Source organism: Chanos chanos, chromosome 10 (assembly GCF_902362185.1).
Source record: "Chanos chanos chromosome 10, fChaCha1.1, whole genome shotgun sequence".
Classification (NCBI taxonomy): Eukaryota; Metazoa; Chordata; class Actinopteri; order Gonorynchiformes; family Chanidae; genus Chanos; species Chanos chanos.
Window position 1 is genome coordinate 23,384,633 of NC_044504.1, and position 23,708 is coordinate 23,408,340.

General features: G+C 38.8%; 2 protein-coding genes across 2 annotated transcripts in view; one reads left to right on the plus strand and one right to left on the minus strand.

Moving 5' to 3' along the window:
- The window catches only part of fmn2a (formin 2a), a 36,732-nt gene extending 15,363 nt beyond the window's left edge, over positions 1-21,369 (plus strand). Inside the window, exons 7-17 of the mRNA XM_030787500.1 lie at positions 5,876-5,937; positions 8,923-9,014; positions 10,119-10,248; positions 10,860-11,006; positions 11,445-11,504; positions 12,095-12,215; positions 14,771-14,863; positions 18,899-18,950; positions 19,792-19,941; positions 21,116-21,197; positions 21,343-21,369. Of these exons, the coding sequence (XP_030643360.1) occupies positions 5,876-5,937; positions 8,923-9,014; positions 10,119-10,248; positions 10,860-11,006; positions 11,445-11,504; positions 12,095-12,215; positions 14,771-14,863; positions 18,899-18,950; positions 19,792-19,941; positions 21,116-21,197; positions 21,343-21,369 (1,016 nt within the window). The remainder of the gene's footprint in view (positions 1-5,875; positions 5,938-8,922; positions 9,015-10,118; positions 10,249-10,859; positions 11,007-11,444; positions 11,505-12,094; positions 12,216-14,770; positions 14,864-18,898; positions 18,951-19,791; positions 19,942-21,115; positions 21,198-21,342) is intronic.
- Positions 21,370-23,696: 2,327 nt separating this feature from the next.
- Positions 23,697-23,708, minus strand: part of grem2a (gremlin 2, DAN family BMP antagonist a) — a 588-nt gene continuing 576 nt past the window's right edge. The window contains exon 1 of the mRNA XM_030787501.1: positions 23,697-23,708. This exon is cut by the window's right edge and continues 576 nt beyond it. Coding sequence (XP_030643361.1) covers positions 23,697-23,708 — 12 coding nt within the window.

Consider the following 23,708-nt stretch of genomic DNA (forward strand, 5'->3'; position numbering starts at 1 on the left):
GTGATAGTTGTAGTGCTTTGACAGTAGTTTAAAGGTGTGGTAGTAGATGCAGTATTCAACATTTTAAAGGACACACTACACAGAGATGTTTATAAAATTATATTAAATTAAAGTATTATTATTATTGTTGTTATTATTATTTTTACCATATTATATCACAACTATAGTACAACATAATTACAGTTAAAAGTTGATGGAGAGAAGATGAATAAAATAAAATTGCATTCAGCAACCAGACTAAACTAAGCTGCCATCCTACAAATGATCTGTAGGTCCTGTGTGGTAAATGTGAGGAGATGTGTAGTTAAAGACATCCAGACTTCCACGTCTCTCAGGATGCGCTGACTCGACGATAGAGCAGTTGTGTGAGGGTTACTCATGCACTGAAAATGCTGTATTCATATTTAGAAGATGATGAGTGTAAAAAACCATGTCTGGGCAGCTCTGTTAAGACATTGCTCATTTCAGCTGAAACCCAATCTTGGGCGTAATCATTTCATGCACAGCTTATAGATCACTGGATCTGAATGGTTTTGGAGACAGCAATACTGTTCTATTATACTTCAGATATTCAGAAAATGCATAACCACAAAACCTAATGGTTTGCCCTCAAAAACACTGAAAGTTGAAACTTTGGATATATCCCAAATCAGAGCTCTAATTAACTGCCTCACTCTCTATACTGTACTGTACGGTAAAGACATGTATTGAGTCATGTGAATTTCTTAATCTAGTCTACTGTGGAAAATGTAAGTGAGATGGATTTATGATTTTATTTTATTTAACAATTACAAAGCAATTATTTGATGCCTGTTTTGTAATCTCATCCTCTCAAAATTATGTAATATTATGTTTTTTTCAGTGTACTGTTTTTCTCAGGAAGACAAGTTCTTAAGGTTATATAAGGGTTAAAATAAAGGAGCAGAATGTAGAAATATGTGCACAGGACAACTACAGAGACATGGTACTGGAATACGGAAAGACTGAGAAATTTGAAGACCATGACGTGTTCTGTTGACTTCCATCAGATAAATAGACTTGTAAATAGACATAACAAGACCCAAATGAAAAATACAGAGTGTGTTGCCTGCAGTGAACCCAAGGGAGCAGGGTTATCTTGGAAGAGAAGAGAAGAGAAGAGAAGAGAAGAGAAGAGAAGAGAAGAGAAGAGAAGAGAAGAGCTAAGGAATTCAGAACCTGTTAGATTTCTTTTATTTTGTCAGACCTTCACACCTTTAACCACACTTGGTTTGGAGACCAAGCTTGGAGAGCACTGACCAAGCTATTTGCTTTCGTTAAACAACTGTTTCATGGCCCTCCAGTCATAAATTGCTGTTGTGAATTGCTAAACTCTTTTATCAGCCACTCATCTTCTGTCCTGGATAACGACAAAAAAACAAAGCTTGGAACTATTCTTTACCGCATGTTCTTCTGCGTTCTTCCATCAGCTTTGCAGACTGCTATGGCTCCACGAATTTCACGACCAGAAGCTATTGTTGTTGCTTGACTAGACGCCCAAAGCTATTTTGTGTTGGCTTCGTCTAGTGGACTTGAGGTTAGCACAGTGGGGACACTGAGTCATTTGGTCAGACAGAACCACTGTAGATACACAAAAGCACTTTTGACACAACAATTTAACCATCATACAGGCATTCCTGAACATCAAACCTGCCCGCATAGATGGGGTTTGGGGGTAGTTTAGGAAGTGTGGTAGAATGTTGTGATTTGGTTTCAGAGCTGGTCTTTGAAGGGTCATACACAGTTCTACATATGTGAGTTCTGAGTTGTGGAAGAAGATTTTGGAAGATTATAGACCAGCATGTAGAAAATTACCATTGAACAGTACAGCCAGTGTACAATAGCATGCTGACTTCAGACAATACAGGTCACTTAAACTCTTAGCATTAGCAGCATTCATTCTCATTCCGAGAGGTTTTTATCATAACAAAAGGATGGTGAACTGCCATAGTTGCTATTGAAGAGACCAGTCAATGAGTCTAATATTAACCGTGGAAACCATAAAAGACAGTGCTGTCTGCGTGTAATTAGAAGTAGTGTTCTCTTAAAGCTTAATGCGGTTGATTTACATCCATGTGCATATGTGTAATATGTTTTACAATAGACGTATTGACAAAGCAAGCTACTCAGGTCAGTAGCTATCATAAGAGAATGTGTTCACTGTGAATTTCTCCTTTTGTGAGTCCAGACCTTCATATCTCAGCTGTTTCTCATAAGAGCTTGTGTTTAAGTTCCTCACTCTGGTTGAAACATATTTTCAAATAAGTCCTTTTGACATAAACAGACTCTGTGATGTGCCTTTGAATCTGACCTAAAATTCTCAACTGTTGTTTTGTTGTGTTCGTTTTTAGTGTTTTCTATTTTGTTCATCCATTTGAAGGGGGATGAGGGGGGATGCCACCCCCCCGTTAGCAAAATGACCAAAATGCATCCCCCTTGTTAACCTGCCATGCCCCCTATATACTCTACAGAGTAGTGTCAGTGACCATTGGGCCATCCCCCCTGTTAAAAAACAACAAGGCACCTATGTCTTACAACCTCCTGTGGATCAGAGTTGTTTGTCTTTGCGAATATCTCAGTTACACAGAGCTCTGCTCAGCCCATTTTCTGCTGCTTTGCTGCTCTAAATGTTTTGTCCACTGACAGTAGTCCACTGAGACTGGAAAAAGTATATGAATCATCAAATATAAATTCATTCTGTAATAATACCCCCACCGCCACCTCCAACCCTTCACACAATGGTAAAATGATACTGCTGTTAAAATGATTAAGACTGGAAGTACAATATGCAACCACTGATTCACTAATCAACAGCTGATTATTAATTCTTCTTTCTTGCTGCAACAGGCTATGAAGAACTGTTGTAATTATATTCTTATCTGAACATGAAGTTCTTTCATGATAAATTACTAGTGGTTGAGTGTGTAAATAACAATTATCCCACAGAACTGTGCTCATAGCTAATTGGTGTAATTTGAGGTATTTGATGCATCAACACTATCTTTTGTGGTGCCCCCACTGTGTCAGGAAGTGTGTGTGTGTATGTGTGTGTCTGTCTATTTGAAACCACTTTGGCCGTTCTCTGAGGGCTCTCAGAACAAATATCTGGTTGTTTTTTCTCTCTTCTGCCTTTTAGTTCTTTATTTTTGTACACACAAGCAATTCAGTCATTATCATAAATTAAAAATATTTTTGGACAGATTTATAACTTGCAACTCGCATTTATGTGTGGATCATTTTTTAGAATATGATACACCTCTTTTCTGAGCCGATGAAATGTTACTGTGTGTTCAGGGCTACTTTTAAGTTTATTTCTTATCCTCAAAAGTATAGTCATAACATATTCGCCTACCCTCACTGTAGTCCAATCTGTCCTCTGGCTGACATCCACTGTGGTTTCCCAGTCATGAGAATATATGTCATTTTAACGCAGCAGTTAATAAGCTTGCTAATAGGCTATATGGGTCATATTATGTTCAGCCTAACTGGAACTGGTTAGCTATTTCCAACATTGGCTCTCTTTTTAAATTGTAGCCTAGCTATCAAATATTGATGAAGCTGATGTCTAAGACCAACATTTTATAAGGTGCATAGGATAATATTTACCTCCTCTAGTTGCAAATAGGGAGACCACACCACATTTCACTTTCACGCTGTATCAGCGCCTGCCGCCAGTAAATTTATGTCTGCTCAAAGATTTGAGTTTTGGAGGAAGACAGGAAGTGAACTTCGCACCACAGTTATTGCAAGCAGAAAATATGTTAATCTGTTGTAATAAAAAAAGAACATCAACAACAACAATAACAAAAACATTATTAACCTGTTACCATTATTTCAAATAAATGTTTCTGGTCCAGAACATTAAAAACTGTAAAGTTTCTGGTTTCGCTTTTGTTCCTAACGAAATATCGATTGTTTCTAGTTTTCGTTTTCGTTCCTTGAACCGGTTCAAAGCCATGATCAATATTGTTATTAATTATGCCCCATACACATGATAGCATAATTGGGAAACTCATGCATATCATTTTAAATGGCTATGCAATTGAATTACCCATAAGAAACACTGCTGCAGCTGACATTGTGGCAGATATAATGTTGTATAAGACATGAACATTAGACATGCCACCAGACGACAAATGTCAGCAGTTGTTGGTTACTTGGTTTTCTAGGTCAATTTAGCTGACTTGGCTAGCTTATCAGCTAACAAGTAGATAGTTAGGTCTTAGAGTGACTCTTCTAAATATTGGTCTAATACAAGTATACGGAGCGAAATATCAGCTTCCTTACACTTGTCATGGCTTTTTGTACTATTACAATTTTGTCATTCCCTTTAAAACTGGAAGGAGATAGTATAAGTTGTTCCTGTTGGTGGGGTAAGCTCTTCCTATACGTAGATGATTGGTTGGTTCATAAGTAGTGGTGACATTATAGCAGTGACATTATAACAAGTAATACCCACTTAATGAGGAATTCAACTAAATTCTGCATTCAGCTCTTTCATTGTATAATAGAGACCCCCTCTCCCCCCCCCCCCTCACTCCACAGTCTGATACATGTATTAGAAACCTGCCACTGTAACATAATGCTATAACGAACACTCTGGTATTGATGGCGTATTCTTGTGCAATAACACAATCAATGTGGGGGAGGCATATCTTTTTGGTTAACTGCACCAGTTTCAAAGGTAATGATTAGGGGCAGCTTAAGTGCTTTTATGGGACTTGTAACTGTGTAGTGATGAGTAATTCATATCTTTATTACGATGTAATAGCTTGGATTATTAAAGAGTTCCCTGTGGCACAGAGGCCTCCTGGAAAGATATGGATAGGGTCTGAACACCAGGATCTGATTTTTTTTTAATAGAATACCCAGTAGTGGGTGAGGGAAAACGAAATACCATGTCGCTCCTTCCACAGAATAACCCAAGTGTTTACCACAAATGCACCAGCTCATGTTTCCCAAGTTACCCCACTCAAGATTTGAACAGTCAGTTCTAGCTCTCCTATTCTTTGTTTCTACTCCTTAAGTTACTCCCCATCTGCCCATGTCTGGAGTTGTAGCTGATGCTTTTTGGGTTAAGCAATGAAATCCTGAACTTAGTCTTTTATCACATTTTACTTCATCTTGCCAAATTAAGGCACATGTTTGTGTAATTCTCTTTTGTGGTATCTAAAATATGCCAGTAACCAATGTTCCCATTTCCAAATTGAATGTATACAAGAAAAACAGCATGAGATAATGGTATTTATTTTTTAAAAGTATTTGTTCAGAACAGCCAAGCCAAAACCAAAAACCTGATATCATTTCAAATGTCCATACTAAATGGAAGTCAAACAAAAAATGAAATGTTTGATGATGGGTAAACATTGTATTGCAGCTAAATTACACAGTTTACTGATCTTGTGGTTGAAAAGTGCCTTGGCTTTTGATGCAGACTTTGGAATGGAACCCATGACTTGTCACTCTAGTTCCACTAGAGAAGCTGAACTTTGGTTTTAACCTTGACCCACTGTATGTCAACTCTGACACTGTAAGAGACATATCCTAAGACATTTAATGTTAAGTTATGTAAAGTTGGAAATAAAAGAGAACTATATGGGACCTCGTTTCACACAACTGTAAGATGCATCGTGGGAAATATCTCCGACAGGGACAAACTTTAAGCCCTGCCCGGCCTAAATCAAAATTGTTAATTCAAATCCTAACTGAATCCTAAGCTTTACACTTCCCACTCCTCTGTGTGGTTACCTAACACTATGAATATATCATAGGTACAAGACCGAAATCTGTAATAACAAGTACCATATTTGTGTTTCTCCATCTAATTTTTCTTTTTTTTTTCCCCTCTCCCTGTCAGCCATTTTGAACATGGACAGCACTGTAGTGGATCTGGAGACGCTCAATGCACTGTATGAAAATGTAAGCCTGTGCTATTCCATTAATCTTAAAATATTTCAAAATCTGTGAGATATATTCTGACACTCTTATTACAACATTACCCTATTAAGCACCATTACGGGATTAAGATGTTGCCCATACTGTATACAGGCCAGAAAGCAATGTTCTCTGAGGGGAAATGTTCAGTTTGTAGAGCTCAGTTTCAATGTGGTCCACTTCAACAGTGAGATGGGGGAAATGTGCATTAAATACCAAAACAAACAGGCAGGCCACAAACGCCGCTGGAATGTATGAGGTTTGCCATGGAGCCAGAGTTCCTCTGAGTCTGAGAGAGAGAGAGAGAGAGAGAGAGAGAGAAAGCATGTTTTTTCATGATGCAGTTCAAAAGTGAAGCAAGTTGTACAGCAAGTAACATGGACAGAATTAGCCTGGTCAGTTATGTAACCCACAGTCAGGTATATGTTATCATCAGTAAATCATTTGCCTTTTCTCCTTATTATTCCAACGCAGACTACTGTCACGTGCAATTTTTATAATATAATTTTTATGTACGAATTTTTATGTACGAATTTAAAGGTTGGGGTTTGGCTTTTGTTTATGCATCATTTATGAAATCAGTCTGTGCGACCCACCAAAAATATTATGTTCAGATTGGAAATTAAGATTGCTCAAGCTTTGTAACCACAGGCATCAGTCTTTCTGTCATGGCTGAGGACCTGTTTCATGTCTGATATGAAGAGATCAAAACAGACCACTACAGCTATGCATCTTCATCAGGTTCACTTGAAACCAAATCTCTCTATCTTTAAAATAATAATGAAAATGCTTTCTCCTGTGTCATTAAATCAGTACTTCACAGTGTAAGAAGAGGGCATGTTTTTCCAATTTTATACACAGTGTTATTTTTTCTTAAAAGATTCCATAAAGAATCGTAGAATACTTTTGAAACAGGAGTGTAACTAGAGAATAGAACAGAGGATACTGATTGCTAGAATGTTCAGTGACTGGACTGGAAAAATATTTGGGAGGAATTCTGAAGTCTCTCTTCTTCTTTCTCCCTTATTGTCTCTGTAGTGGTGTTTTTGCCTGGAGGCAATGTTGTTGGTTGTTGAGTTGAGATGTTGGGTTGTTTCTCTTTAGTGTGTGAGAGACTCCTCGCTGTCTCTGACCCTGACGCCCAATACCACAGAACACCCCCTCCTCTCTCTCTCTCTCTCTCTCTCTCTCTCTCTCTCTCTCTCTCTGTCTCTCTCTCTCTCTCCCCCGGCTCACCATAACCACAGCAGGCAGGGTGGTACTCTGTCCTCCCTCCCTCTATGTCTACTTCTGTGGATTACAGTCTCAGTCGCATTTCTACGATCACATAACAACACACATACATGTCTGTGTGGATACACATACACACACACTAGAATATGTAGGGCTACATATATAACAACACACATACATGTCTGTGTGGATACACATACACACACACTAGAATATGTAGGGCTACATATATAACAACACACAAACATGTGTGTGTAGACACACATACACACACTGGAATATGTAGGATTACATATGTAACAACACACATACATATGTGTGTAGACACACATACACGCATACTTGAATATGTAGGGTTACATAACAACACACATATATATGTGTGTGGATACACATACACACACAGGGATATGTAGGGTTACATATATAACAACACACATACATGTGTGTGTGTGGATACACATACATACACACAGGGATATGTAGGGTTACATATATAACAATACCAAATAACACACTTTGCTGTCCAACCCAAGAACATTTCCCTTTTCAGTATTTGATGTTTTATTCGTTTACAGCTGCACTGATATCAAGCAATAAAGCAATAAACAGCATGAGCCAAATAAGCAGTTTGTAGAACAAAACAAAACAAAAACACAAATAAACAAATAGATAGATAGATAGATAGATAGATAGATAGATAGATAGATAGATAGATAGATAGATAGATAGATAGATAGACTGACTGATTTCAGAGACACCAAATCAATACAAATGTCTTGCTCATCTCAAACCCTTGTTCTGTGCAGGGAAGCACTCATTTATAAGCAATAAAGGAGCCCTGATTCATTGTTCCAGTGGGATTCAGTAGGGTCTGTGCTCCATTACAGTACGTGACTTTACTCGCTTACATCGGCACTAGTGAAGAGGCTTGAACTGCTATTCATTACAGACATTTACACTTTAAAGAGGCAGAGAGATCAGAGCCTGTCCATTTTCACAGATGTTTTTGTTAGCAGAAAGCTAATCCTTGGTCACTGGAAGTTAAAATACTGAGAGCCAATACCAGTTTTGCGTGTGTCAGCAATAACATATACATTTCATGTAGTGGCATCTTAGAGATAAATTAGGACTTCAAACTGCATTGTGTTTTGAGATTAAATGCAAGTGTTTCAGTGTAGACATTTAGCGAGCTAACATACACTGACTGAAGTAAAACATTCAATCTTGTAAAACATCAGTAAAACATTCAATCCCCCCCCCCCCCCCTTTTTGCTCAATTTTAATCATCTGGCTGTCCAGAATCTCGCAGGTCTCACTCTCACAGGACAGTCACCTCAGTGAGCGAGAGCATAGTGAATAAAAATAAATTCACCAGTATTAAATTTACGCAAAGTGAGTTAAGTAACAGAGAGACTAAGACCTCATAAACTGTCAAATTAATTTTATTATTTATTCAGGAAACTTCAGTAAGAGCAAAGTTGCAAACTGAGGTTTCTCTCTGATCAATATTAGATGTATCCTTAACCCATTTGTGGCCACTCTTCTCTTGAAGTTTTAGTGTTGTTTTTAGTGGGGGTTTTTTTTAGCGTTGTCAGTTAATGACGTAAACTAGAATTACAAAATTGCCATGTTTTTGTCACAGATTCTCAGAGGTCATTGTTGTGTGCATGTTTTTGAGCATTAATCTTTCTTGACTATGAGTTTTATTTTGACTTTATCTTTGTGTGTGTTCAGAGAGCTCAACCAGATGAACTGGAGAAACTTGAGAAGCATTTTGCATCATACAAAGACAAGGACGACGCAAAGCCGTTGGATAAACCAGAACAGTAAGGGCCTCTACAAAGTTGTTCAACTACCCCTCGCTTCTCCCCTGTGTCACTCCCGCTTATCACTCTTTCTGTCAGGGTTTTGCAAACTCTGTAAAAACAACACGCTGTCGTACATTTTTAATGCTAAGGAGAAGATGGAGTGTTGCACTTATATACAAGTATTTGGGACATCACATAAAAATGTATGACTGTCATATCTTGCAAGCCCATTTGGTGTTTACCTTCAGAATGTAAGAAACAAACAAAAAAGAAACCAACAAAACTAAATTTTCTCTTCTCTCCTCTCTGGAGTCACTCAGTGTACTCTATAAAATTGTACGCCTGTACTATTCCATTAATCTTAAAATATTTCAAAGTCTGTGAGATATATTCTGACACTCTTATTACACCATTACCCTATTAAGCACCATTATGGGATTAAGATGTTGCCCATACTGTAGACAGGCCAGAGAGCAGTCTTTTCTCTCCTCTCCTCTCCTCTGCTCCGCCCTCCCCTCCTTTTGCACTTCACTGTTCACTGGCTGTCTTCAGCTGCTCCAGAATGCTGCTGCCAGAATCCCGACCAGAACGAGGAAGTTTGACCACATTACACCTGTCCTGGCTTCCCTTCATTGGCTCCCAATTCATGCCAGGGCACATTTTAAGGTCCTCTTATTGGCATATAAAATTCTACATGGGCTTGCGCCGGCCTACCTATCTGACTTAATTACACCCTCTAACACAATCACACACATCCCCCCTCCTCGCACTTGCAAGCTGCTGGACTATTGGTTGTTCCAAGAGTTAAAACGAAGTCCGCTGGCCACCAAGCCATTTCTTAACTACCGCTCTCCCTTCCTCTGGAATGGTTTACCTACAGAAATTAGGGAGGCAAACTCTCTTGACATCTTTAAAACCAAACTCAAGACTTATTTGTTTTCTTTAACTTATGGATAATATCTTGCCCGCTATGAAGATTAAGTCAGGGGGTGCCATCCTGTTTTGTTTGTTGTAAACCCCGTGGGCATGTAAAGCCCTTTGAGACTGCAAACAGTGATATTGGGCTTTAAATAAACTTGAACTTGAAATTCTCACGTATTTTCCTTTGCTCTTTTCTCTCAGGTTCCTGCTGCAGCTATCTCAGGTCCCTCAGTTCACAGGTCGAGTCTTCTGCATCCTCTTTCAGTCTACCTTCTCAGAGTGCATCGCCTCTGTCCTCAGGAAACTGGAAATCCTGCAGAGAGTCTGCAAGGTGAGCCCAGCGAGAGAAAAAAGTGGGAAAGAGAACTGAAGATGTGAGGCTTTTCATCAGGTTTTGCATGGTTACAAACAGACACAGTCTGGTACTGTTCTGTTAATGTGCTGCTAATATGCCATATTACAATACTACTCCTCCGGTGGTTTTTGTGTCTGCTTGTAAAATAAATCTTTTTAAGAACTCCATCCTACCCATGGCCATCTTTATTTATTTAATTTTTTTTTAACAAATCTTCAAAATACAGCATTTGTTCCTGATTTGACCTTATTGTGTGTGTGTGTGTGTTTTTTTTTTTTTTACATGGTTGCGGTTGTGACTTGATATCCCGTGTCCTGATTTTGTCTTTTTTTTATTTTTATCAATGATGGGTGCTAATCAATAATGTCTGTTGTAATCAGCACGAAGGTCTGTTCTGCTCTACTTTATTTAACTCTGCTAACACTTCATGTGTTTACATGATGCTAATCTTATCCTTGTGTACTGAGTTATGTAATTAACCATTATTAGAAAGTCAAGGAAATGCTCTCTCTCTCTCTCTCTCTCTCTCTCGCTCTCACTCTCTCTCTCCCTCTCTCTCTCTCTCTCTCTCTCTCTCTCTGTAACAGACTTTGCAGTCTGGTACGGGAGTGTTGCGGGTGCTGGGTTTAATTCTGGCTTTTGGGAACTTTATGAATGGAGGAAACAGAACGCGAGGTCAGGCTGACGGGTTCACCTTAGACATCCTGCCCAAACTGAAGGATGTTAAGAGCAGTGTAAGTCTAAAGAAGAGCAACATCATCCTCAGTATCTAAGGCACAAGAATTAAGAAAATTAAATGCGAAATATCTTTTAAAGGGTTTTTTTTTTAAGAATTTGATTTTAATTTGTATTTTGTATTAAATTTGATTTATATTTTAGTAAATATTCAAATGTGCAAAAAGTCTGCTTCATAAACATCTAATGAGCAGAGCAACAGCAGCAGCACTGACTGTGAATTAAGATGTAGACAGGTATCCCACATTGAAAAATGCCTGATTTGTTGTTTATGTGTGCAGAGACTCTGAACTTTACCCATAAAGTCATTATTGACATTCAGTAATCTACAATCCAACCCTGTAAGTACATTAGATACACACAAATTGCTTTTGATGACTGGATCTCTCTCACTCTCTCTCTTTCTGTCTCTCTCTCTCTCTCTATCTCTCCATTAGGATAACTCACAAAGTCTTCTGTCTTACATCGTGGTGTACTATCTACAACACTTTGATGAGGTGTGATTTGGCTCTAAGTTTGTTTTACTTTTTTTTTTCTTTTCTCTCTCTCTGTTTCTCCTTTTGTCAGAAACCTGGCCAGAGGTTTCATCATCATCCCTGTTCTGTGCCAGAAGACACTGTGTCTTTGCTTGCCATCTTGTTACATTTATTTGCTCTTTTTTCATTTCACCAGAGAAACTAATGATTGCTTCTCTAGCCAGATCTTAATGCTGGTTTGATCCCCAGTTTGGCCAGAGATTCAAAGGGAGTTTATAGTAATTAAGTAGCAAGTCCAGATGTTCTGATGTCAGCATGACGCTGTTTCCATTGTTAGCTGATATAACAGGAACAGATGTGTTGCCTTTGAGATAAACTAACAGCCAGTGGATCTATCTTCTTACCAACTGTGTGAGAAAGGATTATCATGTGATGACGGCTCTTTGTATACTTCTGTAGACCTGTAAGGGCCATTGACTTTAACACACACCATCAGTACCACTCAGCACTATGCACTTTTTAAATATAGTGAACACAGGATACTCTTCTGCATATATACTAACCCTGGAATTGTGTGTGTGTGTGTGTGTGTGTGTGTGTGTGTGTAATAGGATGCAGGAAGAGACACATGTGTGTATCCTTTGCCTGAGCCTCAGGATCTCTTCCAAGCATCTCAGATGAAGTTTGAGGACTTCCAAAGAGATCTACGCAAATTACGAAAAGACTTGAATGGTGAGACATAGTCTCTCTATCTCTCTCTCTCTCTCTCACACACACACACACACACACACACACACACACACACACACACACACACACACTGCTGCCATGACAAATCATTCCTGGATATCAGAGTCTGATAAGGGTGTGTGCCACTGGCCCAGAGAGACCCTGTGTTTTCCTAATGGTGCTCTTACATCAGTGCATCGGCCACTCATCATGGAGATCAATACTGTACACGATTGTTTTTGGCCTCTTGCATTGCTAAGAATAAATTCATAAAGTCATAAATTAATTACATTTACATTTACATTTATTCACTTAGCAGACACTTTTACCCAAACTGACTTCCATGCCAGGAACAACTGTGTGTCAAATGAAAATTACATATTATTTTCAAAATCCATCCTTTCAGCGGCATTTTATAACTGAACTATGTTTACAGACAAACATGTTTACTTTCTAATTAGGCATTGTTAGGAATGATGGATATTTACTTATTGTGTTATCAAGTCGTAATTTGCCAAAGTTAATTACCGCGTAATTTTCTGAAGTTGCTGCTGTTTATGTATAAAATGTGTCCTTTATCTGAGGATGAATAATTTTACAAAGGAGAAATCTATCAGCACTATGTTTACACATCATGTCAAAGCCAGAGACTGTGCATTCTGTTGTTTTGTTGTGTTATGATTAAGTTAGTTGACTGTCAAAATATACACATGTAATTGTTTCTGATGTGTTTATAGGGCAAAATATTTAGAGTGGCCTTTGAATGCTTAGTGTATCTCAGTTTGTATTGTAATTGGTTTTGTCTTTTAGTAAGAATTTTCTTGGCAGCTGCTCTCAGCTAATGAGTCACAGTATCAGCAATTTGATTGTTAGCCACATGTTACATGTGAGCTGCTACTCCCCACAACAGCTTTAAAAGCTAATACTTAACTGTAGACCCCCAACAGGATATTCCTAAAGTTACCAAATTGTTAACTGTACAAATATAAGTGGATGGTGTTTATGTACACATGTTAATCAGTGATTCACCGTGTAAATATTATACCACTTATTTGGCTAGGTTCACTACTTAGTACTCGGTAGGCATACAATTCTGAATGTTCTTGATTATTGTCAATATTTTTGTGGATAAACGGCATAAGCAGTCTAGTAAACAGTTTACTAAGTGTGTTTATTTATTTTAAAAAAAAATAGATTTTATCCAAATGTAGTTTCTGTTGAGCACCCACTTGAACTGCCAGATGATCTGATGAAAAATCCAGTATGAAGGGGACACAGAGACATCAGTAGGTGAATGGTCCAGTGACCCGTAAATCTGACTAACACAATAACTGTCTTGCTCTGGCTAAAAATCCAGCTCTGACTAACACAATAACTGTCTTGCTCTGGCTAAAAATCCAGTTACCCAGTATTAGAAAGTTCAGAGGAACTCCTCCAAGATTCAGGCTGTGTATCAGAGGTGAAAGGGACAAGACTGAAGTCAACACAGAGTGTGAAGAAGGTATATGATTATGCTTCTCAATCTCTGACAGAAACTGTTTAAAATGGTTAAACAAGATCGAGTCAGTAAAACTGAACCGTTTGTTTGTTTTAACATCACTGACTAGAACAGAGGCTTTCTGTAAGTAAGACATACGAATCCATATCATTGAACACTTCATTTCAACAGACAAGTATTAACAATTTTAGGCTAGTTTTAGTTCTGAGCTACACTGGTTTTGTCCCAACAAAAATCCCTTTTTATTAATACGAGTAGTTAATTTTCCAAAAAACTGAAATGGGATACCATCCCTGGTGGAATAAATCATGATATCTTCAAACAATCATGTTAGCCAAAAATATATCATACTTCTTCCTGCTAAACACATTAAAGTCAGTCATTTGTTTTGCTTGCCACGCTCAAGGCAGCATTATTCTTCTGGCAAAGGAGTTTATTTCTTCAGCTCCTTACCTATCATATTGACTCTGCCCCTTTGGGAGAAAAAACACAAGGCTTTGCTCTTAGCCATAGACCTCAGTCTTACGCTAATACAATAAATGTGTCAGAGCAGATGAGCAGAGCATCCGTGGATAGGTATGCTTAGCTGAGCGCTAAAGCAGATGTTTACTCCTGTGACACGACTGTCATGTAGGCTGCTGAGTAAAGCGGGCGACTCACAAGCAGTGGCCCCAGTGGGGCATCAGGTCGGGCTCTAACCCCATTAAGGACAGCTGCTCGGGAGATTAGCCTAGCGTTGTCGCCAGCAGGGGGCCGGTTTGGCATGCGAGGATCTGATCGATCATTTACACTGATGGACCGTAACTTCATGGTCCCTCAAGGACCTCTTTCAGGGGTCTACTGTCGGAAAGCATCAGTCAGCAAACCAGGAAAGGGATACAGGTAAGGGATGTAATAGCAGTGGATGGAATGAATTAGCACTGTTACCTTAGCAACATTTCACTTGGAGGCAAACTGCAGCGGGGTTCAGATTTATAGTGTATGAATAGGTTACGCTCTTCTCTCCCTTTTCTTCTGCTGCCTATTTATCTCCTCTTTCTCTCTGTCTTTCTTTCTTTAGCTTGCTCTACGGAAACTGAGAAGGTAAGCAGGGAGTCAGCTGAGGAACATCTACAGCCTTTTAAGGAGAATATGGAGGCATTTCTCACTCAGGGTAAGAGAGATACTAAAGTAGCATACATACACATACACATACACATGCACACACACACACACGCGCGCGCGCACACTGTCACATCAGACAAATACGCAAAAAATGTGTTCACACACTCTGAGTGATCAAATACACACAAAATCAATACAAATACTTTGTATACATAGTCTTGCTGTCACACACATACCCAAGGAAAAGGCCTTGTCACAGAGTCAGAACAAATGGTTTGTAGTGAACAGACTCTCCTGTGTTTTCATATAGAGATTGAGTAGCCTATGCTAGTTCACAGTTTAACTGTAGTTACCTTGTCAAAAGCCTGAGAATGTTTTTAGTTTTCTGCGGATTAGTGCACAGTACTTCTCACTCTATCTGTGACAGAGAGACTAAAGCTTAGGCATTGGTTTGTGGGAGGTCATTTTAATGTCATATAAAGTATCATATACTGGACTAATTCTGTTTAGCACTATTCATTCATTTCATTGTATAGAATGACAAAACACATAAAACCAACCAAATCTGAGGTGTAGAGTAGATAGAAAATGACAATGTGTGTGTCAGTGTCTGTGTGTGTGTGTCCACGTGTGCTTGTGTTATTAGTCTGCTAACAGGGGCCTGGATAACCTATTTTTCACTCCCCTGGTAGTTGTCAGCATGCATGCTTCTTTGCCCCTTATCCTTTCTTTCTCCCCTCTCCATCTACCCCACTACCTCTTGCTTCTTCATCATTCTGACACATCTAGCGCCCCCCCACCGTTTCACCTCATACACTTTCTCTCATCATCATCATCTCTCTTTCTCTCTCTCTCTTTCTCTCTCTCTCTCTCTCACACACACACACACACACACACACACACACACACACACAGAGTCACTTTCATGTGGAAAATTAAATAAACTCTTGGGCTGAGTGTGTTTATGCTTTGAGCTGTCTTAGGCAGATATAATGAATTGGATGTTGAAGCTGGGCCCATGATGAACATATCATGTCCTCCTAATGCTGTTTGTTTTCAGCCCTCCTCTCTGTGTTTATTTTCCCTCCCTCTCTGTCTATGACACAACAGGCTGAAAGGGAAGCTCATCTGTAACCTGACCTGGTCCATGCAGTCCTCTCTCTCTCTCTCTCCCTCTCTCTCTCTCTCTGTATCTCTGTCCCCCCCCCCATCATAAACACACCTTTCTTCTTTCCTGTCTCTCTCTCCTTTTGTATCTGTCTATGTCTATTAGCTTTTTATCTATCTTTACCTATTTTATCTCACTTTTTCTCTCTCATGTCTCTCTCGCTTGCTTGTTTCACCCCCTCTCTTTTCTATGGCTTTGTATTTAAATCAGACTGATGTAATTAGACGCATATGTGCTCTCAGCTGGGGGAACTGACCAAAGAGAGAGAGAGAGAAAGATACTAACTTCAACAGCCCAGATGAAAGCCTCTCTCTAACGGAGTCGCAAAGACCGCCCCATCCCACACGCACCCGCACCCCTCTTTTTGATCCAAACACTAAGGGGTTCCCTTGAATCCTGCGGCTGTCCAAAGGTCATGGTTCTCCCCGTCAACACTCTCCAAACCTCTCGTTAAAGAGAGGAAACATTTAAATGGAAAAAGACAGATGTAGGAATGTCATATTTTTTTGTTATTTTGCATGATCTGAAACTCTGAGGATGGTTTGGGGGAGATTTGGGGAGGTCTCTGGCTCCACTCTGCTGACCATTCCTGTTTATTTTCTTGACCATGAAACGGACCGCAGAAAGAAGAGAGAGGGGCAGACTCGCTGGTGCTTAGCTGTTTGGTCTACGGCGATTTTCCGCGCTCACTCTGTTCATTCTCATGCATGCTAATGCCTTTGATGGAGACACACAACCCCCTGAAAGCTCAATGCCTGAAGGCAATAATATGTTTAACATGGACAGAGATGTAGCCATTATTGGCAGCTTTGCTGGTCTTCTACTACTGACTACTGCTTCAACTGCAAGTGGATCATTATAAAACAAATCGTCATCTTCAGTTATTCAATATGGATCCAATAACTACTTCAGCTTCAAAAAGTTTCAGAGAAAGGAGAGAAAACAGGATTTTCTTGGGAAAAATACAATGAAAAAGAAAACGAAATAAGAATTTAGTTTTGTAGTACAGGCTATGCGGAAAGTATAAAACAGTTCTTAAAAATAGTTAAATAAATAAGCTTTGGTAGCAAGTATGTTAAATGATTTGAATATAGTGCTCATCACATACAAAAATCCAGAATAATGCAAAATGTCTATAAAGTGGGGAAAATGTATCTGCTATAATAAATTAACTCCCTTTCACATATGTGACCTAGAGCATTGCCTGAAAAATGTTTCCAGCAATGCTAAGATACCTACCTTCACACTTATACACCATTCCTGTAAAATTGCTAGGACAAGCATTTTCGCACATGACACGAAAATGCTGGAAAGGCAGAATGTGAAGTCAGATTTAAGCAGAGAAAGACTGTTTGTTTTGGGCAAAAATGGTGGGTGAACATATTCTATTGCTGGCAGTGTTGTTAATTTACAACATCATTATAAACAGGTAATGTTAATATATACAATGCTGCACTCGCAGGTTTCGGTAGCTTTTGTTTAATTGATTTAAATCAACCTGGCTCAATTTGCTGTGAGCAAGTCGTATAACAAATACGTCATCAAAAACCTCATCCTCTTATTCAGCAGTTTTACAGTTTTGTTCACGTTTGAGTCTATCGGGAACTTTTCCCAGGATATTTACAAGGTCTTGTCCCAAAAAATTGGTAGATCAACTTTTCTGGAATATCGACTCTGGCCGGCAATTACACACTTTTCCAGAAAATTGCCAGAACATTTAAGGACAATTCAGCATGTGTGAAGGGGTTTTAATTGTCCATTTCATAGTGCAATGAGATTGTAGTTGTAGGCACTGACATATTATCTTGTATCAAACTGTTATACCTTTGGTTTAGTAGAGGAGATCAGCAGAATGGTGTGTTGAGACAATGTTACTTCTGTACTGCTAATCTGGTTACGTTTTCTGAGAATAATAACACCCTTAAGCTGATATAAACAGACTGAATTGAGATGAGAGTGAAAGAGGATTTGTGTTTTAAAGACCGTAAAGTCCACTAATTCCTGTTCAAATCCTTAGGCATACTTACAGTCTAAACTTTAACATGTTATCTGATATCTGATATATGATGTTTTATATGACAACCTACCAATATAATGGGGAGCAAATTAGTTGCAGCAGCTAAATAAGGTAAGATTTTGGAGAGATGAGTTTGCTTTAATTTAATGTTGACCTATGGAGGGGAAATGAGGTCCTTTTGATTTGATTTTGATTTGATTTTGATGTCTTTCCATCGTTGGTTATTTTTTTGTTTCTGAAACTTCAAAGTGATGTTTTGGGCTCAGGTATACTTGTGCACATAATTTACATTGGAATGAAAGAGCAGACTCTCTCTCTCTCTCTCTCTCTCTACTAAATTAGCACACATACACACACACACACACACACTCACTCACATGCACACACTCGCACACGCACACACACATACACACACACATACACCCTTCCTCTGTAATACCTTGCTTCCTCTATGTATTCAGAAATCACTTCAGCTTGCATTGCTGTTAACGCTAACAATGTCACTCCTTACAAGAGGCCCTTTGGCACTGTCCCTGACTGAGAGAACTGTGGACATGTGAAATCTTGTGCGAACTCTTTGAGCTTGCAGCACATTTAAAAGAGAGGAAAACAGTGGAGCCTTCATGAGAGATAATTACACTGTTCCAAATACTTCATACTGAATGATTTTATCTTCCACTACACACTTGTGCGTCATCTACTGAATATCGTGTATGGTCAGTAAAATAGTTTTCTGTAATATTGAAGGCTAGACATGCTAAGAATGTTGCAATTGTATTATGCTCATAACAAGCTCATGTCAACACATGTCGTCATGTGTTCTTATTAAGACCAGGCTTATGCAGGAAAGATGCAGTGTGTGAATGTTTCTCTCTGGTTCTCACACCTCTCTCTTACAGCTAAGGCTGAGCTGGAGACCCAGGAGACACAGCTAGCTGACACTCAGAGAATGTAAGTAAAGGTGTGTGTGTGTGTGTGTGTGTCTGTGTGTGTGTGTGTAATATATAATTTGTTGCTCTTTAAGAATTCTATATTCAGTTTAATTGGTCAGGTCAGTCATTTTATATAACGGTGTGAGAATCAATCTGTCTTTCTGTCTGCTCATACCTATGTGTTTACTGTCTTTGGGGGGGTGTGTGTGTATGTGTGTGTGTGTGCGTCTGTTTATCTAGCACAGGCAGCAGACTGCAGTGGCTCCAGTGTTCTGTTAACATTGCTGTGGAATGTGTGTGTGTGCGTGGTGTTCAGTGGGAACTCCAAACAATGAGTTCACCACTTCTTCAGATCAGTCACTCTCGCTTTTATCTTTTCTTGATCCCTCTCTCCCCCCACCCCCCTCTCTCTATCTCTCTTTTAATCCCTCTCAACATTGTCTACTCTCTCCCAACATATAACGTTGGATATCATAATTTAAAAAGACAACTTTTCTGCTATTTTTGTCTTTAATTGGAACAACATCCATATGCATAATCGTCATACATATTATCAGATTTCAAAAGAATGTGACAGTGTCAGTAAATTAAAATATTAGCTGCGTTGTTTTGCTGACAATGAGTTCACCTCGACAGTCTGCTCCGGTTTCAAACCTCTCACAAAATGAAATATTACTTCAGGGAGAGAGCAGTTGCCCAGATCATTCTTTTTGCTATGGTATTATTTTTATAATCTAAACTTTCACATTTCAAACGCTCAGGGTAAGCCAATCTATTTCACAATCACAGTGTGAGACGTTTGTAATCTCATTTTCAAATATTTTATGTTTGATGTCATGTTTTTATGCCCGTGTTTGTAGATTTCTGGAGCTGAGCGTGTTTTTCTCCGTGAAACCCAAAGCAGGGGAGAAGGAAATTTCTCCCAACACGTTTTTCTCTGTATGGCACGAGTTCTCCTCTGACTTCAAAGAGCTTTGGAAAAGAGAGAACAAACGCTTACTGCAGGACAGGTGAGGGAGATTTAGAACTATCTTATAATATCTATCTCCCTCTCTCTCTCTGTCTGTTTCATTCAGAAATGCATTACATCTGTGTGGGCTCTGACACTGCAGGTATTTTTTAAAAGATCCTAGACATGTCATAATACTATCTATTATCATTTTTATTTCATGAGTCTGTCTGAGTGAAAAGAAGACCTGGCTAAGATGACATTATTACTCAGTGAATGCTGGTTGACTAAGTGTGTGTATGACTAAGTGAAACTGATGGACTGGGGGGGGGTGGTAAGCAGGGGCATGCTTTGTTAATCATATAGTTGGTAAATCTGTCAATTAAACGCATTTGTGCTGGTATCATTAACTTAAATTGCTAACACAAATATCCTTGGTATTTCAAGCGGAAATGAATACTTCACTGCGCTAAACAGAACCATAAAACCATGTATACAATGTGGTGTGTGTGTGTGTGTGTGTGTGTGTGTGTGTGTGTGCGTGCGCGCACTTGTGTGTGTGCGTGTGTGTGTGCACATGCTTGTGTGTTTGTGTGTGTGTGTGTGGGTGTGTGTCTGTGTCTGTGTCTGTGTCTATGTTATAATAACCTGTGGGGTGTTTAGAGTTTGCTGCCACTGATGAAGTGTGCCTCAGGCAGGCAGCCCTGAGACCCTCAGCTCTGACACAGTTATTTTACTGTACTCACATAATTCTCTCCTGTGTAAACACCGCTGGCCCTCAGAGAGCCCACACCGGTCTACAAGCATTTATCTCTCCTACACTCTTCACTCCCCCCTCTCCCCCTCACAGCAAAAACATCCTAGACCTACTACCTCTGATAGCTCCCCAAAGAGAAAAAGTAGCAGAGATTTATGTTTTTGATAAGTGTTGTTTTTTTTCTCTCACAAAAGTTTAAATAAACATTTTACTGATTTGAAGTTACTGCCTTTATGTAAAACATTCTTTTATGCAGAGATTCAATTCATTGCCTTAGTATATAAGCATATATGGTTGTACTTTCCATTGTCCTGATTTATTAATTCATGTGTAATATTTTTGTAATTACATTGTAATAAGTACTGTAAATACTAAGCCTTACATTAATAAAAACCACTGTAGTTAAGGATAGCCTGGAGGAGAACTTTTCACCTGTGAGCTCTCTGAATGTGAACTGAATTTGTATGTTGTGTATCAGGTTGAAAGTGGCAGAGGAGACGTTTAAACAGGCCAGAGAGAAGGCCTCTTACACGGTTAAACCCAAACATGCATCTGGAATAGTAAGTGCAGTCTTTCTCACTCTTCATTTTATCTTCACCTCTTCAAATAAACCTCTCTGCCTTTCTCTATTCTAACTCTCTCTCACTCTCTCTCTCTCTCACCCTCTCTCCCCCTGTGACCCTGTTTTCATCCCATGTCTTACAGAAAGCCAAACTGGGTCTGAAGATCTAAAATTCTGGTATGCAAGGGTCCAGAAGGATTTCAAAAAAAGTCTAATGCTTTAACTGTACTGCACATGTCAGCAAAGTTGAGACAATCAGACTGGAACTGTAGCCATGGTTTTTTGTTTTGTTTTGTTTTGTTTTGTTTTGTTTTGTTTTGTTTTGTTTTGTTTTGTTTGGGGGGGGTGCATTAACTGTATTAACTTGAAAAAATGTCCAGGTTCTTGATTCAGGTTCTTGGTTCATGATTACCATGGCTTGTGGTGATTTGTGACTAAACTGAAAAGGGCAAAACAAACTTTTGCACACTGAGGGCATAATTAACCATAGTCTTTGGCACATCAGCTTGTGCTGAATGAGTAACAAGACCAGTGATTGGTTAGGGACTTGATTATGCACCATTCATTGAACTTATTATTGATTTTGCATATCAATTTTGAAACAAGTCAAAGGTGTAAGGTTCAGTGAAAAGTTCCTATTTTTATGTTACTGTTCTATTAGGATTGACCAAGCAACACAACATCTAAGGCTTCTTTAATTTTAGCAAAAATATGTGTCACCCTCATATCACTCAGACAAATGCATAAGTTTTTCTCTGAGAACCAGCCCTTTCACTGTAACATACTGCCACATCAGAGTCAAACAAACAATTCATCATTAAACCCTTAACGTCCACAGTCATCCATGTTGATCAGTTAGCTTGAATAGAACAGATATACTTTATGTGGTATGGCTCAGGATATTCTATTGGGTTTAGAAGCACTGTCATGCTTAAATGTTCATTTTGTCATTTGTCATGTTCTTCGGGCCATATTAGGAAAATCTGAAGAAAAGTGCCTTTGTAAGTACTCTCATTGTCATGGTCAACAACAAGTGATAAAATTGTATAAACTGCAATTTACGCAATTTATGTGCAAAAATGACACAACCCATTGGAGAGATTTATTAAAATTTGCTCTGGTGGTCTGAAGAGGACACATCTGACATCCAAAAAACATGGGAAAAAAATCCTGTCAAAAAATTTGGTCAAATAATTGAAGACAGCAGTCAGTAGAAGCATACTGTAACAGCTGTGGTAATGGGTTGACTTGTTTGTGCTGCGAGTGTGTTTACAGAGTTCTGTAAATCAAATGAGAGAATGACAAACTGCTGCTATGGAAACGAAAACAATATAGCTAGCAGGTAACACCTCTTTAGACTCACTAGGTAACAGAACTACAAACCACCTTTTGGGAAAGTTTGTGAAATTCTTATCTCTTATGGATATTTCTTTGCTATGATCATCATAGCGTTATTATATTTTTGTTTTTCACGGAAATGTTCCCACAGCCTTGTGTTTTCTCTGTCGTTTTCTATTATGTTTTAATCTCTCGTTCAAGAGTCTTAACAGATGAAGAAGCAGTTGTAAACAAAGTGAAACCCTGTGTGCAATATTGCAGTGTTTTTAATGGAGTCATATTTATTTTAAGTAAATGAACTTGAAAGCCTTGGATTGCTTTAATAATATATCTGTTTTCTGTCCAATATACTATCGTTCACTTTATGGTTATTCTGTCTGATAACTCTTTGTAACCAGTTTAATGTGCAATAATATATTTATTATATAAGTCATATTTGTACCATTTCACATATATCTTTAGACTTCTGGATATATTTGATAAATACTGTAGCTGTCATATTTATTAATATATACTATACACGTGGTGAAGGCTATGGCCCTGTGTCAGACATAAATGTTTTCAGTCAGATCCCATCTTACAAGCTGATTTATATTAGTAAAGGATTCCATCAATGTCTTTGTTTTCAAACCATGACACAGCTCCACATGTTCTACATATCAGTTCTACATGTCAGCAAGTCTGAATCAGGGTCTGACCCTCTTACCCCTTCAGTCAAACCCCTCCATGCGTCTTATAAAGACTTGTATTAAGTTCTAGTGAAGCACAGGTTTGCACAATCAGAAGCTAGAAGAGAAAATCTGCCTCATCGTGTGGAAGACCTCTTTCGTATCACTTGCTTCAAATCCACAAATTGCACTGTGGATTCACTGCTATTTATTTCCCCTCCCTAATACTTTCACGCTGAGCTCCATGATCCATGATTCCGGACATACTGAGAGAAGCCATTGCTTGTTATCCAGGTCTTTGGTTTTAATCTGTACACATCCTCTTCAGTGCGGGGCTGGAACTTTTTTTTTTTTTTTGGTCGCTTTATCCATCAGCGTCAGCAGTTTTTTTCGGAGTAAGAAACAAACCATTGCAAGCTGTTTTCTCAAACAAAAAAAAATAGTTAGTTCACAGCTTCCCAAATGCCCAGGTACTCTCCTTTCATCTTCCCTCAGACTGTGTC